Genomic DNA, 17,499 nt, shown 5'->3' on the forward strand with positions numbered 1-17,499 from the left:
TTTTATGCATGCTGTTCTTAAAATGAAAACACTGGCTTTTCATTTAAATTTATTTAAATTTTTGTTGTTAGTGGTATAGAATTTGTTTTTTGGAGTGAAACTCAATTAACTTTCTCAGTGGCATGGTAGTAAGTCTGAAATTGGTTGCTAATATGAGAATGATGGTTTTTACTGTAAAATAAACTACATGAAGACTGAAAGGAAACCACCATTTTTCTCTTTCTTTGAACTTTGCATCAGAAGGTCTTGATATACATACCATTTTATGGATGTATCAGATCAAGGTCATGTGTTAGGTTAAGTGAATGCAGTTGTTTGTAAAGTATAGTTATTAGCCAGAACATGTAAGCTCTGAAAGGGCTTGGATAGTCCTTTTAGTTGTAAAAGTCTCTCTGATCTTTTGAATCATACTCAGAATTAGGAACACTGATCTTGTTCTTTTCTTGAAGAAACTTTTTTTTTTTTTTTTTTTTTTTTGGCTACAGTTTGGGAAGGGTTAATTTTCCTTTTATAATTGTTCGCCATAATGTGGCTAAGACCTCCACCTCGATACGATTCCTAGCAGATTAAGGATATTAGATAATTTCCTTCTATTTATTGTACTACTGCACTGTATTATCTTTCTATCACTCAGATAATTACTGAGGAAATCTACATTAATTTTTTTGGCTGAAGCAAGGCCTGCTAAACACAGGAATGATGTATTGATGTTTTACACAACAAAAGTTTTCCTCCTGTCATTGTCCAATCAACAAAAAGATATTTATCATATCGTAAAGCCCCTTCTTTTCAAGAACAAAGCAGATGGGGGAAGCAGGACAAGCAACCAGACCTGAGGGTTTCTGAGACTAAAGCCATGTTAAGGCATCTGAAGCTTAGACTGTCGTTCATATTAAACTCACAGTCAAGTACGATGTTGTTTGCTAAATTATGAATGTGTGTAATTAAAATCTAGTGGCTGTTTCTATGAAAGATTTACAATGTTATTTCATCGTTTGTCATGGCTAATTAACAATATTAGATGAAGTTTTTCTTCTTCAAAGGTCTGATTTTTTCTCATTTATTTATGTCAGAAGTGATAAACAGAGTAGTTAAAAGCTTCTGCCGGTGCGGGCAGGGAGGGAGGCAACTTGTTCTGTTACACCTCAAAGGTTCGGGGTTCAAACCCCTTCAGACCAGAGTGATGCAGTCTTCTCTCTAGTGTGCATAATTAAAAATTTCAAAGTCTGAAAGTTTACATCTTGATGACAAAACTCAGGCCTTTCAAACTGGGGGGAAAGCTGGCTTGATTGATGAATTATTTATTTATGGGAGTGGGCAGTAGAAAGATAACACACTCATCTCCCAACCCCTCCTCAGAGGAGGTATGTTCTGTTCCTTTTAAACCTTGACACGGAGCCCTCCACTGAGCTCCAGTGACCATTCTCAGCATTTGATGATGATGGTGAGTTTTGAAGTGTCCATACTTTTAACCTTCCTTGGGAAGTGGCCATCTAATTTTTTCTTCCTGATTTCTTACAGCAACAGCAGGTGGCTACCCAGCAGTTGGCTTTTCAGCAGCAGCTTTTACAGATGCAGCAGTTACAGCAGCAGCACCTCCTGTCTTTGCAGCGCCAAGGCCTTCTGACAATTCAGCCCGGGCAGCCTGCCCTTCCCCTTCAACCTCTTGCTCAAGGTATGCATTGATTATACAGAAGGCATAGCTCTGTGAAGACTTTGGGTAGAGGTGGTGGGTTGTCTTTTGGTATATTTGTTAAGGACATTTTCCATCAAAACATGCACATAGATTCTTTTAAGAAAAGTGGAATGGGATAATGGTAGACCCATGTAGAAGGTGAAATGCTTGTTGATGCCAAAATGAAGTCTTAGGGTGGTCTGAAGGCTTAGCTGTAACAGAGCAGTCCCACTGTTGGACACTCTTGGAGTAAGGGAATGAGGCGCTACTTTGCACTTACTGAGCATTTTAATGGACTCTTGCAGTGTTTCTGTTTGGAACCACAAAGGAATTTTCCTAAGGGCTTTTATTATTCATTTAAGACATTTTATACCGTGTAACGTGTGCTATTTTAAATCTTAGTAATGCTTTATAAAAGCCATGTTTTAATATCTAGGGACAAATTCAGGTTTATTTTTCTGTAAACGATTAAAATCAACCACTTTCTCTTATAAAAAAGGAAACTTCGTTTAGTTTCCTTTTTTTTCCTTTTTGCATTCATCTGTTGATTTTTGAGCAAATTAGTTCTTCACTCATCAGAACAGGTACCACTTCCATCTCCAGTTCCTCAACAACTGAGATCCCTTGAAAAGTAAAATTTTATACATTTAGTAAATTTCTTTTACAAAGCCCACTGACATTTTATCCCAAGGGTGATGGACATCAGAAACAAATGGGAACTCTAGGTGTTTTTAGGACATCCTCTTGGTTTAAGCAACTCTGACTTTCACATATGTAATGTGAAAGCAGATGGATTATTCAGAACTAGAAAGGAAGGTGGGAGGGAAGGAGGAAGGGATGTCAAGAGGGAGGGAGGGCGGACAGGCAGGAAGGAAGGAAAGAGAAAGTAGAAAGTGCCATGCCTGTGTTTTGAAACACAATTCCTCCATCTATGCGTGGTACGGGAGATTTGAGTTGCCTCCTCAAGGGCAGCAGTTCTTTGAACTCTAGTAGATTTGGATGTTGGTTTATATGTACCTTAAAGGCTGGTAGCTAAAGCCATTGGTGTCTTGGATTCAGTTGCCTTCTAAAGAAGGTTAAAAATGTGGAACCTCCTTTGTGTTGCTTAAAGCATGGCCATTTGTTTGGTAACTTTTGGTGTCAAGTGAAGTCAGGGAAGCATGACTGCATTTGAATCTTTTCCCTTGAGTCCACCACACCCAACTTCTGTCCCTTATGAGGCTGATTTTGTTTTTAATATTGAGACCAGGGCTTTTTCCTCTTAACTTCTCTCTTGCCCCTCCACTCCTTTCTGCCATGACTGCTCAGCTGCTTGATACATACTCGGCATCTCCATTGTCAAAATAGAAGATGTCGTAACTGAGCAATACAAGGAGAAAAGAAAGAATATATATATGTACATCAGTTAATGCATTTTTGTGCTTGCAGAATGTCATAGCGTGTGTTAATTACACCTTTGGGTCTATTGTTGGAAACATGGCAGGCTGTTCTGACACACCTACTGGACTTGAGCTCCAACCTCTCTCATCTTTTCCCACCACTGCTATACTATTAAGTTTGCTCACTAAGGTTCATTGTTATAGTACATCAGTTAAGCTGTCCAAAAGAGGGCAATTGGGCAGTGACAAGACAAGCTCATGTGTAATGTGAAAGAAATGAATGTGGTGATGCATGAAGTGTAATCTCTGCAGTAACATATCAGAGACACTGGTAGGTAATTCACTAGTCATGGCATTGATTGATAGGCTTAGCAGTCTGCCAAAACTATTAGCCCCTGCAACATTAGGAAGAAGCATATTTGAAATCTAAGGGGTGCCTCTATGTGTGCCCGAGATGGCATAAATGTAAATATAAATATTTCTGGTGTCAGGTTCTTGCAGTAAAGTGAACTACCAGTGTTATTTCCATCTCTCTGAATCAGGAGGTTGGTTTTGTCCCCCCACTCCCTCACCCAAAGTGGCTGGAGAATTCAGTCTTGTTGGACTAGAACACAATTTTTTTTTTTATCAGAGAGATGATGGCTTAAAACTGATGTCATTATGAGGTTTAAATCAACTTTCTGCTTGCTTGAACATGGTCACCTGGGTATGGATGTACAAGGACAAAAAAAGGTTGATCAACTCTGTTTGTCTTTGAGCCAGTGATACCTGGGGTTGTAAAATTGAGTTCCATGAACAGTAATCTGTCATCTGTCCCCACAACATACATTTTTTAAACCTGTGCCTGCATTTTCTTTTATAATGAAGGGGCCAGTTGTCCTGGAAAAAGAAATGTTGCAAGGCATGGGGGTTATCTGTTAAAAATACTGGTGATGCCCACTTCATAATGAAATCATCAAGATTATTTTACATACCTGTTCATGGCCTTGCCGAGTTAACCTTAAACACGTAAATGTCAAGTATAGGAATAGATAGAGAATTAATATTTTGAAGGCCTTTTTTTCCCTGAAGGTTTTATAATATGAAATGGAGGGATATTTTCTGTTGTTTTTAAGGTTATTGTAGGGTCTTCTCTCTGTTTTACATAATTAGCCTATCTGCTTTTCACCCTGGTCTCTTTAATCATCTCATCCTCCCTAGCACCAGTAATTTCATATAGAAATATTCTTTCAGTCTTATTCTGACCTTTTAATTTTTAAAATGTAAACTCTAGGTAGCAGAAAATTACATGCTTGGTTATGTACCTGCTAATGGATTTGTTTAACTTCGTACTATTATTCTTAGTCTACCATTTTGGAAGAAATACATACTTTCTGGAAATTTGTTATCCATTTAGTCTGATGAGTGACTGGGTTACCTTTTATCTGTCTAACATGAGATCTTAGCTGTCAAATAACAACACCCTTTGGTAGGTAGCGCTCATTGAACTAACAGTTTAACATCACTAACGATATATGGCATTGATGGAGGAAAGCGATTTGACTGCTTCTGTGTTAAGTGTGATGAGAATGTTCTTAAAAGTGATTATCACATTGCAGTTTGACCCAGAAGTATCGCTGTTGTCACTTAATGAGTTACTATTTTTATTTACCATTTTTCTCTATGGATAATGGAACTGATTTGCCAGCCCTTTGGAATAGATGGAGAGTAGAGTAACATTAATGCACCCTGTAGGTGTAACAAGTGGTGAATACATTTGTCTTTGTCTTTACTTGCTGGATAAATAGCTTACTTTTAAAACAGCGTCAAAGTTCTGCTTTTCTTCGAGAGAAAGCGGGAGTTAACACAGTTGTTAGGACCCTGTCCTAGTCTTCCCACCTCCCATGCAGCTGACCCAGAAATCAATTAGTTTGAGTTGAGAAATAGGTGGCTAGTTCTTTTCATGTGTTTACCCTGTAGAAAATAAAAATAGGTGTTGACTTGTGTGGTTTTATATCAATATGCCATCATCAGCAGACAAGCCTATTAACTGTTGTTCCCATTGAGTAAACAGTGGTCTGAGGGTCACCCATGTTCACAGGTAATTGTTGGTGTGTAGACAACAGTAGCGGGCCCGCTAGCTACAAACGCATCCCACCTGTCACTTCGAAAGGTGTTGGAAAATAATAGTCCAGATGCAGCAAAACCGGACATGGGGTTGTGGAGTGACCTTTCCCCTTTGTTTAATTTGCCTCCAAGGTTTAATTTCAGGGGACAAGTAATAATTGAATATGCCTAATAACTAAATGGTCATTTGGGACAAAAATCCATCAAAATATAATTGGCATTTGATTTTTATGAAGGGAGAAGAAAACCGACTTGTCTGTCGAGGATGCCTCCTAAGAATATCTGACCACTTAATGTATCATTTGAAGCCTCCTTTATAATATATATTAATTGCAAATACTTGAGCATTTGAACATTTTCGTGGAGAACCGTTAGGAGAGACCAACTGTTTTTGTTAACGCTCCTCTCAGAAAGGCGGGGAAGGTTATTGGTCTGCTGTGCAATAATTTACTCCTCTTTGATATGCAAACGATCCACGGTGAATATAAAAAAATCCTATCAGACTCATTTCACAGTTCTTAACCACTCGGATTCTCTGGAGTCCATCGCCTCATTAGACCAGTGCTCTCCAATGCTAGCATAATTAAAATCTTTAACAGTTTAGCAAAGTAAAGATGTTTGGCTGATCACGTTGAGATGATTATCTATCCATTGTATTCTAAATGACAAAAATAAATTAAATTTAGACCTTGGCATTTTTTTATTATGTGTTTCAAATGAATATAATGCACACAGCCTTCTTTTTTAATTCAATACCTTAGGTTTGGTAAGAAACATGCCTGTTTCGGCTGCTGCTATATAGTCAGAAAATGGCAGGCTTTCTGGGATGGCTATGTTACACTTGATTGAAACAATGAACTGCAATCCAGACGTCCACTTCTAATGTGGTGTTGCCTTAGGATGTGCAGGGTTTATGTTTTCTTTTCAGTGTTCCTCCAAAGGAAGTTACGTTGCTTGTTGTCGTTGTTGTTGTTTTTGTTGTCGTCTAGAATATTTTTATTCTGTGCATGTGTGGGCTAGAATATGCATTGAGGTGGGATTTGGAAACCTGGGCTACAGAGGCATGCCAGCAGGATAAAGACGAAGAGGCCCACAATAGTGAGATTGGCATACTGATTGTATCTCTTCTTGGGGGAAAATACTGGATTCACTCCTTAAAACCCGTGTCCATTTTGATCCCCTTTAAAAAAAACAAGAGAACTTTATTACTGTAAGTTTATTTTACGTTTTCATTTTATTCTGCAATGGTTCATTACTATTGATCTAAGAAATGACAGTAATAATAGTGTTACTTGTATAAAAAGTTACACAGTTTTTCAGTAGACACATCCATCAATTAAGCATGTGGTACTAGAAACCAAAATTAATGAGGAAGATAGGTGTGTTAATGAAATAATCATAGTATAATCAATTTGACTGTTAAAAGTTGAAAAGCATTTCAGGAAGACGATATGAATTCATAATTTATGTCTAAAAGTGATTAATAAAAACTATATTTAATAACAAAGCTATTTGTCATCATTTAAGACTTAAGCACAAAAATTATTCATTTTGTAGTTCATGTTGTCATAATAGTATAGTTGAACAAATTTATTTTGAGCCCTTCTTTGTGTCTAAAACTAAGGTAACATCTATCTACTTTTCATCAAAATTGAGAAATAACACTTGGGATGGTTAGAGGCATACTGTTGTGGCAAAGTAACTGTGTTTTGAATCATTTTCACCTGAGTCTTTTATGCGCAATGAGGGCAACTTCCACTCAGTTGCTCAGTAGGAGGACACGCTTTTTACTACTGCATCTGCCTTAGTTGGGAGGGAAAAAAAACTGCACACACCAAAAAACCCCCCTAACACTAGATTTTGTTTACTGACTCTTTGATTTAATTACTGTTTGAAGAGGACGGAATTAGCTGTTAATTGATTTAATTATCCAATTTGTTTGTTTCAGGCATGATTCCAACAGAACTGCAGCAGCTCTGGAAAGAAGTGACAAGTGCTCATACTGCAGAAGAAACCACAGGCAACAATCACAGCAGTTTGGATCTGACCACGACATGTGTCTCCTCCTCTGCACCTTCCAAGACCTCCTTAATAATGAACCCACATGCCTCTACCAATGGACAGCTCTCAGTCCACACTCCCAAAAGGGAAAGGTAGGAACCAGCCACTGAGATGGGTCCAAAACTGCCTTTAACATGAGAGGGGTGGGTGGCCCTGCCTCGCCATATCTCAGTGATTCCTAATTGGATCCATGTGATTTGAATGTGCATATAATTACTGAGGAATGTATTCAGTATGGTTTGGGTGTGAAACATCTAATTATTTTCACCTTTTCAACATGGAATTAGCACTTATGTAGATCTACTCTCAGCTTAGGAACCCGGGCAGAAGTCGTGTAGTTTCTCATTGGATGGGTTGGATTTCCAGGCTTCCAGGCCTACTCCTTCTGCCAAGTGCTCACTCCGTACAAGCTGAATTCCTTGGCTGGAAGTGCCTTCTAAGGGAATAGTAGTGTCTGCTGTGGGCAATTTTGAATTATGGTTTGAGAAAACATAGAACTTATGTTACTCTACATTGCTCCCCTTGAAGGCTGGGCGCCCATGTTTTTCATCATTGTGCCCTGGAGCACATGGTCTTTCCCGTATGTATTCTGAGTGAAGGTTTGGAGGATGGAGAGACAGAAGAGGTATTGGTGGTGGCGGCTGGTGGAGGTGGGGGATCTGTTGTATATACTCACATAAACAGACACAGCACACTTTCTCTTCATTGTGGGATATAGTGTAGTATTGTCTCAGCAGCTGTATTCCTATTTAGAAGTTAAGACATTTTATTTTTGAATTGCCCTGGGCTTTACATGAATGTTACTTGAAGCTGAGCTTGTTTTAGAGATCCAGAATATGTCATGTTAGCATGCAGTTCTAAGAAAATAAAGCTGTTAATTCATGTTATTGTATTCTTAGTACCCAGAAGCATTAATCCCACTGTTTAAGTGCTTTTCAAGAATAGAAAATACAATGCCCCTAAAATTGAAAACTTTTTGTTTGCTATTTCTAAACTGTTTTCTATATATTTCATAGGCAGAGCTTCCACACACAGAAGTAAAGAAACCGTAAAAGTAGTATGTGACAGTAAATGCCATTTCTCTCAGGAGAAAGCAAATTCTGTATTTTGTTTTTTAATAAAAATGGCTCAGTGAAAAACAATTTAATTATACATTTCAGTTATGCAATTACAAATGTAATTTCATCTATTTCTCAAAATATTGAGTATTTAAGAAGCCTACTGTTTAATTAGATGTATATCTTTATACCAGAAAAATATTATCTGAACACACACACACACACCATGTTTGAGTGTAAAACCATGAGTGGTTACCAGAGATGAGGATAATATATATGTTTTAACTAAAATTTTCAACTATCCTTCCAAGATCATTTTGGAATTTCTGAGGCAGACACCAAAGAACTACGAGATGCATTAAACATATTGGTTTGGAAGAGTTTGAAGAATAGATAGAGGAATAGAATGGTGGACACTGAGAATCTTTGGAGCCATTGGGTGAAATGTGGCTTCTGTTGTTTCTGGCGAGGATAGATATGTATGTCTGGAACCCAGTCTTAGCTCTTGCTTTACAATCTCTTATAATGTCTTTTTTTTTTTTTTTTTTGAGAAAGAAAAACTTAGCATTAAAGAAAAGGTTCTAGGCTATTGTCCTTTGCTATACTTGTTTTTGATGTCCTAAGGTTGATGCATCCATTTGCTGCAGAACGATTGAATTACATCTTTATCCATAGGCAGAGCAGGAGGCCATACACTGAAAAACGCCGACTGATGCACTTAAGGTATTTGTTGCAATCTCACAGGCTGTTGTGGAGCCTGCACAGATTTCCTGTCACATAGAAAACTCTTCTTGTTTAGATGCGCTGTGCTCAGTTTCATTTTCTAAAAGGTTATGTATCTGCAGTCAGGTGATAGATTAGCAAGGAGGCAAGTGGGAGAAGAATAGCCCTTTTCATGTCTTAAGGCACATTTGAAAGTAAATGGATCTAAGAGACAGTCTAATTCCGGGAGACTAAGTTTGTTTGAATTTTTTTTTATGGTCCTTATTTGTCTGCACAAAAGTTGTGCTTAATCTTCATCATACTACACACCAGAATTAGAATATGGATCAGAAAATAATCAGATTCCAATGAGCCTTAATCTGGATGTAAAAGCAGGCTGAGTTTTCCAATTGTACATGCAAAAAAGAAGCAACTATGAAATTATATGCCACTACTTAATCTCTTGAATCTCTCAGTTTATATTACCTAGTAGGTTCCTAAACGTGGCTGGATTAAACAAAAATTCCAGTCAGCACATTTTAACTGAATGTAGCTAACAAGACAAATGAGCACCTTCAGTTAAAGATAGTTCAGTTTAAGCTTATAGAATTGAAAATTAAAAAATCAATTAGGCCTGGTACAGTGGTTCGTGTCTGTAATCTCAGCACTTTGTGAGGCCGAGGCAGGAGGATTGCTTGAGGCCAGGAGTTCAAGACTAGCCTGGACAACATAGAGGGACCCCAATTTCTATTAAACTTTTTTTTTTTTAATTAGCCTGGCATGGTGGCATGCACCTGGAGTCCCAGTTACTCGAGAGGCTGAGGTGGGAGGATCATTTGAGCCCAAGAGTTTGAGGCTGCAGTGAGCCATGATCACACCATTGCACTCCAGCCTGGGCAACAAAGCAAGATCCTGTCTCTTAATTTAAAAAAAAAACAAAAAACAGTTATTAGTTAGCCAGCTTCGTATACATATAAATACTTCAAATGCATATTATGTAGTATTACCTTATTAGGCTTATTTTAAAAATCACATGTGATAACCAGTTAAATACCAACACAAAGCTGTCACTATAAAGGTATGGTCTCACTGTACACTGATCTGCCAGTTGTCTCAGGAGTTTCTTGTCACTGCCTTGGATAAGTTTTCTCTCTTAGTCATCAGTGCATTTGTGAAATACGTGTCCTTCCAAGCTCTTCTTTGATTTCTGTGTAATATTATTTTCCCTCCATTCTGATGGGCAAGGAAGAGTCTCTGCCACACTGAATAACCATCTGGCCCCATGACCTTGATCGTGGGTTAGCAGCTTTAAGATTTCTTTCTGACGTGATCTGGGGGTGCTCGATGGGAAAATTTGTTGGAAAAAGGTAGTGTTGTGAGAGTTACTGTTGTTTTCAAAGTAGTGAGACGGCTAATGAGCTCAACTGAGTTGCATATGTATTTCCATGCCATTTGGAAAACTCCTTCTCCCCCACTCTTGCCCCCATGCATTTTGCTGGCTCCTGCGAGCAGCCACTGCAGTAGCAGCAGCTCTGGGGTTTGGTGAGCTGCAATCTGTTAAGGAGATAAATAATGTGCTTGGCACGACACTCCTACTCTCCTCTTTAATTTGTCTTACACAAGGAAAATTATAATTAAATCATTCAGGGTAAACCCTTGAGTGTAGAGAAGGGAAAAAACACACTTTGGTAAAGATTGCCAATAGAAACCCACTTCCCTGTTGCGCAGGGTAGAGACATTTATCAATATTCAGCACTATTACGGGAGGAGCGGCCCATGTGATTTGTGAGGCAGATGCCAACGTTCAAATCAAGGCTTGTTAAGATCCTGTCCCTGTGTAATCATGGACATTCAGCATCATTTGAATTCAGTACTGGCACCATGCTTCGTGCTTTGATTTTCTCCCGACAATTTAATAATGTTTATTGTGCTGATTATATATAAATTCATTGGTGCAATAAACATGCCTGTGTTGTCAGTGCCTGAGAAAAGTGTGGTGGGGATCAAGTTCAATGGCGCAGCTAAAGGGGAGCAGCAAGAGGAAGCAGGTGCATTCAAGCCTCTTGCTGTCATTTTATTCCGTAGGGACAGAGAGTCTCGACTTCTTAGGGAAATAGACAAAACTCAGGCCTGGGATACCTGTACATATGAAGATACTGTCTTGTTTCCCTAATTGTCTTGCTTTAGAAAATTCCAAGTTTTGGTGTGGGTAAACAGAATCAACAGAATGCAAATGAAACATTTATTAAAATGCTAAATTTAGTAAAGCCCTTTGAGCTTCTTGGATCAAAGCAGCTATGTAAATACAAATAGCAATTACTACTTAAGTAATTGCCTGAATTAAAAATTTGAAATATCACATTACATTATGGTGCACTAGGGAAAGGGACAAGAACTCACATTTAATCAGTTCCTTCTCTGTGCCAAGCACTTGCTAGACTTTTGCATAGGGAGTGATGTCTCACTTTATCCACCTGACCACTCAGGAAGCAGTAAGGATGATTATACCCATTTTACAGATGAGGAAATCGAATAATAGAAATTAAATAACTAACCCAGGGTCATAGAACTGGTGGTTAGTGGCATATCCGAGATCCAAATTCACATCTGTGTTTTAGTCTGCAAAATAGTGCTTAAAAGTTTTCATTCAGTTTAGAAGTGAATACTAAATTATGATAAAATGAGTGTCCCTAAAAGATACTTTAAATTTAATTGAAATTCAATTTGACAAAACACGTATTAAGTTAATCTACTGTGTGCAAATCACTGCGTTTAAAAGAAAATACCAGAGTTTTCTCTTTTATGGTGTATAGTCATATATTTACTAGGCCTTTCATGAAGCAGGATAGGTGGGATTTACAAGCTGTAAATCATTTGGGTCTGAAACAGCACATAAAGAACATAAATGAACCTCATGGGGGATTTGCACACAGGCAGATCCAAAATAACGTATCCCCACTTTTTTCCTGCCTTATAAATCCTGTGTTTCCTCAATGAACACATCATATGTTTTTTATTTCATTTCAGCTGTCCTCTATAGTCCAAATCAGAAATATGCCCTTTTTTCTCATCCCAGCTTTTTTGCTTTCAGTTCAGCCACCATCATTAGATGTTTTATTACTTGAGTATTTCTCGGATTCATAGCTGTTGTAAGTACTTGTTCCAAGGTGTCCTTAAGCATTTGGTCAAAGATGTTTCCTTAAACCCTGATCAGATGGTGGTTGGGCAGTCTCTGCTTTTTTGAGGCATCATATTAGAAACGGGGGACCCACACTGGGCGCTTTACTCTATGAGGTTTAACCTACCCTCTGTTCAGTCACGATAGTCCTTGCGTCGTTCTCATCATTTATTGACGGAGCCCTGTGTATTACTGTCGCTTGCATTTTCTCCACTCCACAGTTGGCAGTTGCCTTCAAATAACCCCTGAAGGTTTCCGCCTGGCTAGTGTACTTATAGACAGTTTCACTTGATACACAGTCTCTGTTTTTGATTTGTGGCCTCTTGACATATTGCCATGTATTTGACTATGTAACAATAACATTTGTGTTTACAGGCCTTGTTATTTTCAAAAGGCAAGGAACTTTGAAACATGTACATGTCTAGTGTTACATTTTTTTTTCTTTTTTTAACTAAATTCTGTGTTTGTGAATAAATGTCAGTGCTCTTGGTTTACTTGCTAAAATTCTAGAAGTTAGTTTTCAGAACTGTTCCAGATACACAAGCCTTTAACTGGTGCATGTTCTCACACTGATATGTAGGACCTGTTGAAATTTAAGCAGTAAACTCTAGCTCCCATTATTTTGAAGAGTTTTTCCTCATTTCAGTTTCTTTTTCCCCCCAAAAATCAGAGGACAATTTGTATTTATTTTGATTTGAAGTACTGAGCAAGCTAGTTATTTTAAATCTTTCTTTCCCATTAGAGCATTTTGGAGAACCTGTGGTCAAATTCCCCCAAATTGTCTTCAAAATTGTTACTGCTACTTCCTGCCAACATGAGTCAAGGCATTTAAACAATCTATAACACTGTAACAGAGCTTGGCAAATTATGGTCAGCCTGCAAAATCCAGCCCACTGCTTCCTTTTGTAAATAAAGTTTTATTGGGACACAGTCACACTCATTTACATATTGTCTATGGCTACTTTGACACTACAATGGCAAGCTTGAGTAGTGGCAGCAGAAACCATATAGGCTACAAAAACTGAAATATTTACTATCTGACCATTTACAGAAACAGTTGCTGACTCCTGACCTTCACCATTAGCCTGGTGTTTCTCAGATTCCCTGATGATATTTTCATAGGTTATTTGTTAAACACACAGCTTCCCAGGCCTTTCTCCTGAAACCTGGACTTTCTTGGTCTAAGATGGGGTGCAGGAATTTGCATTTGCCCTACATACCCTTGAGTCTTGCTACTCAGAGGCTGCAGACCAGCAGCTCTGCTGTGACCTGGAAGCTTGTTAGAAACTCAGTCTCTGGCCCTGCCCCAGACCTGCATCAGGATCTGCATTGTAACAAGAGCCTCAGGGGTTTGGAATACATGTTCAAGTTTGAGAAGCAATGGAAGCTGTGTGTTTATCACTGAGGTTTTGACACTTGGAAAGAACAGGACTTTTCTCCAGACACTTGATTCACATCCCAGACAGGTTCTCATCAAAAGTCTGGGCTGTAGTTAAGGTGGTCTGGGGAGCAGCCCACCGGAGAGCCACCAGACAGGTTCAGTCCTCAAAACTAGCCATTCTTATGTGAGCCAACAGAGTAGAAATCATATGACTGAAAGGACCAGACCCCATTTGCTTCCTTTCCTTAGGAGCTACCACGAGACCTTGACTTGAGACCCACTCCTTGGCTCTGTGATCACAGGCAAGAGATACAACTTTAAGGTTCTGTTTTGCTCTTGTCAAGGATGAAAGGACCTGACATGTGATGGTGGTGATGAGAATGCAGCTAACATTTATGTAACTCTTACTGTGTGCCAGCCACAATGCTCAACAGACTTGACATAGGGCTTGATACTATACTGATTTTCCTATTTTTTATTTTTTATTTTCATTTTTTGATTTTCCTATTTAATCTTCATAGTAACCTTATGGGGTATTCTCCCCTTTGTACAGAGGGTGCAGCTGGGGCCCAGAATGATGTTATCACTTGCACACGTCACATAGCTAGTTAGTGACCATGCAGGGACTAGACCTGAGATTTCCCTGACCCTCAGGGACTTGCAGTGACTGCCAGATTCTGGTGGCTCCCCGGTGGGCTGCTCCCCAGACCACCTTCACTACAGCCCAGACTTTTGATGAGAATTAGACTACAGAGTGGGTTAAGTTTCGTATCAAGTCCAGATGGTAGCCTCCACTGGTTGTAGCTTGGGGCCAGACCTATCTTTTCAGCAGTAATTTAGAAGAAGCCCCCAAGAAAATCCCTGTTGCCAGTTTCCTTTGCACCCACCTCATCTTTTTGCTGGCAGGGAAGTCACGAGGTTAGAAACCAGTGATGCACAGTGGAGAATGTAGAGAGCATGCTGGGCATGTCTTGTAAGGTGTAGGGGACCAGAAAGAGGACCAGGTGTGGCTAACTGCAGAGGCCTAAGATACAGGTACTTATTTTTGCTCCAAAGCAGACTCTTGGCAGCATCACCTGTCCCATGTCTATCTGTCGGGGAGGTAACCTACTTAGGGCAAAAACTGTTCCTGCTGAGGTCAGACAGAAGCACCGTGGGGGTGAGTCAGCATTTTGTACCCTAAACATGCTGCCTGGTGTTTGGCAGCCATCATGCTTTGAAGAACTGTGATGTGTCTGATTGCTTAAAACCAATCACTCTTGAAAGGATTCTCTCAGGGCCATGTGGCATGGTGCTGTATCACCGCCTGTCATTCACACATGCAGGGAGGGCACCGGGAGAAAATCTTTAAAATATTGGCATGCCGTAAGGGAAGGGTTTATGGGTTGTTGTTTTTTTTTTTTTTGACTGTTCACTTTGTGGGGTGATTAAACAAAAAACCTCAGCCGTTATTCTCTAACAGCTGTTGTGCCTTACCTCAATAAAGTGCCTTTTACCATAACACAGCATCATTAGACTCTATAAATCTCTTTCTATTTATTGTGTTTAAATGATAAATGCTTTCCAATAAAATGACATCATGGGTCTGGAGAGTGATGTTCATTTTCTGAGTTACTCTTAAATTTGGTTGATTTGAATTTTTTTATTAGGATGTTGTATAATATGAATCTCAGCCACAGGCTATTCCATGTCTAATGTGCCAGATTTCCCACCCAAAACCATCTTTGGACCCCCCATTTCTTTCACCTTGTAAGGTAGACATTCTTTTTTGATGTGCCGCTACTGCTGATACAGGTTCTCTGCCAAATTCCTTTGTTGGCACCCAGGCATTTTGCAAGTATTTGCGCCTGAGTGGAAAGGCCTGTGTCCCCTCCTCCCAAATGTGTCTTAGCTTTCCTTAACATTTATTCCACACCAAGGATGTGAGGGAAAGCATGTGGCAGGAGAAGAATGAGAACCACCCTTTTGGAAACTCTCATGGTATTGTCCATGGTACTTGGTTTTACTCTTTTACCTATAAAAAGTTGTTGTTGAATTGCACACCTTCACCACTTAAATTAGACAGAAGATTTTCTTTGATGGATATTGAAACCAACCAAAAGTGCAAAGGGAAGTCAAGGGCCTTCCCTGTGAAAGGAAAAGTGGCTTGGAAGAGTCCTATTCTTATAATAAATGACAGCTGGGAGTCTTATGCTCTTAAGCCAATACTGGAGCCAGATGAAGGGGGGACCTATGCTGGAGACTTAAGCGGATGTCATGTTCCTTTTCAAGATTTGCAAAGATTTTTTTTGCACGGTTATTCTGTTTTATTGCTATGTTCGCACCAGTGTTACCCCGTAGCCTGGCTCCATAGGTCTTTCCGAGGGAGCTACCTCTCTGCCGACTGGCTCACTGGGGCAATGCAAATGAGTGCGTTACATATGTACAGCATTCCTAAAGTTCTTTATTCCATAACCCTTTGTAATCAGTCAAGGCCTAAGTATATTATAAACTATATTCTCCTCATTAAAACAATAGTGGAAGCTCACAAAGGGAAATTGTTAATATGTGTTCCAGCTTGTCACTTCTGTCTGTGTGAATAAAGAAGATAACCGTTCCTTTGGGAAACTATTTCGGGAATTGAGCAACAGATACGCTAGCCAGAGAATTCTCTTAACTGTAATTTTCCTTTTTGTGTGTACTCTAAAATAACATCCTGTTGGGCTCCTCCGTGCCACTGCACAGACAGAGCACAATTGCCACAGCCCAGGTGGTGGTAATATGGGACAATCCCCCCGGGCACATGTCGCCAAGAGTTGTACAGCTTGTTCAGTGTCTTCGTCCATATGGCAATCTGTCCCATTCACAGGAAGGCATCGGGGCTGCGCCGGGCGGGTACTGCGGTCAATGTAGTGTGAAGAGCAGGCCTCCACTCATGCAGCCCCTGTTGTGCAGTTTGTTTTATTGTAGATCTGAGTTATGACGCACACACACTCACATGTAGTCTCTCAACCAAGAAGAGACGTGAAAATAGCCTTGCTGGCTTCCTTTCCTCCCCCTTTATTTTTTGAAGCACATGGTTAACTCAGGAGGTACAATTCTAGTGCATGAAACACACTTGGTTCATAGAAAGTCAGTTAAAAACACACATCCACATGGACCTTTCTGGCTGGGTGGTTGTGTGTTAACATAAGGACTGCATGCTTGTACTAGGATTCTTCTAGAAATTAGTGGGTTTTGTTGTTCTTGCTCTCTCTTCCCCACCTCTTTTTTGGTTTTTTTTGTTTAGCATTTTCCATTGTGAAAACTATTTTGGTTGTCCAGTTTGGATTGCTGGCCTAATATTTGTGGTTTCTAAGTCTTAAAATGAAAGAAGGGAAAGAAAAAAGAAAATCATTGTCTGCCTCAGAAATCTGAGAGTAAAACATTGGCTGGAGGTGTGAGAAGTGCAAAGAATCAAGAAAACAGAGATTTCCCAGTGCACAGGGTGAAAAATAGGGATTTTTTAAAAAGACACTTTGGAAAATTCACCAGGAGGCAAAAAGCCTTCTCCATTTATATACCCAAGCCTTGTTCTGCTTTTGTGTAACTATTTGTGTTCTTGTTTGGTAAACAAACAGACCCCATAGCAACTGTAGCTGATGATATTTATACTACCTGTAAGACTTCCCTAAACAAATAGACAGACTTTTATGACCTTCAAATTTCATTCCTTTTATAGTCGTCAAGGAAATCAGTCTAATGGCAGGCTGATCTCTCTCTTTCTCTCCATTGCTTTTTTTTTTACAGTACTTTGAGATATGTCTTTGAAGGAACTTTTGTGTATTGTGTATTTTACATCTTGGCTGTGAATGTTGAGTGTTTGAAGATGTACTGTGGCAGAAGGAAAGAGAAACCTGAAGCGTTTGTGCAAATGATGTGATATTTGCTTTCAAAGGAGTCATTTTAGTAATCAGTGGAATTCTGGGTCATACATCCAA

At 39.3% G+C, this 17,499-nt stretch overlaps 1 protein-coding gene across 21 annotated transcripts in view; it reads left to right on the plus strand.

Annotated features, from left to right (window-relative positions):
- The window catches only part of FOXP1 (forkhead box P1), a 536,483-nt gene that overhangs the window by 444,635 nt on the left and 74,349 nt on the right, over positions 1-17,499 (plus strand). For all 21 annotated transcript variants that reach the window (XM_054479501.2, XM_054479493.2, XM_054479503.2 and 18 more), the window contains 2 exons: positions 1,522-1,675; positions 7,109-7,313. In XM_054479501.2, the coding sequence (XP_054335476.1) occupies positions 1,522-1,675; positions 7,109-7,313 (359 nt within the window). The remainder of the gene's footprint in view (positions 1-1,521; positions 1,676-7,108; positions 7,314-17,499) is intronic.

This window comes from Pongo pygmaeus, chromosome 2 (genome assembly GCF_028885625.2).
Source record: "Pongo pygmaeus isolate AG05252 chromosome 2, NHGRI_mPonPyg2-v2.0_pri, whole genome shotgun sequence".
NCBI classification, from domain to species: Eukaryota; Metazoa; Chordata; class Mammalia; order Primates; family Hominidae; genus Pongo; species Pongo pygmaeus.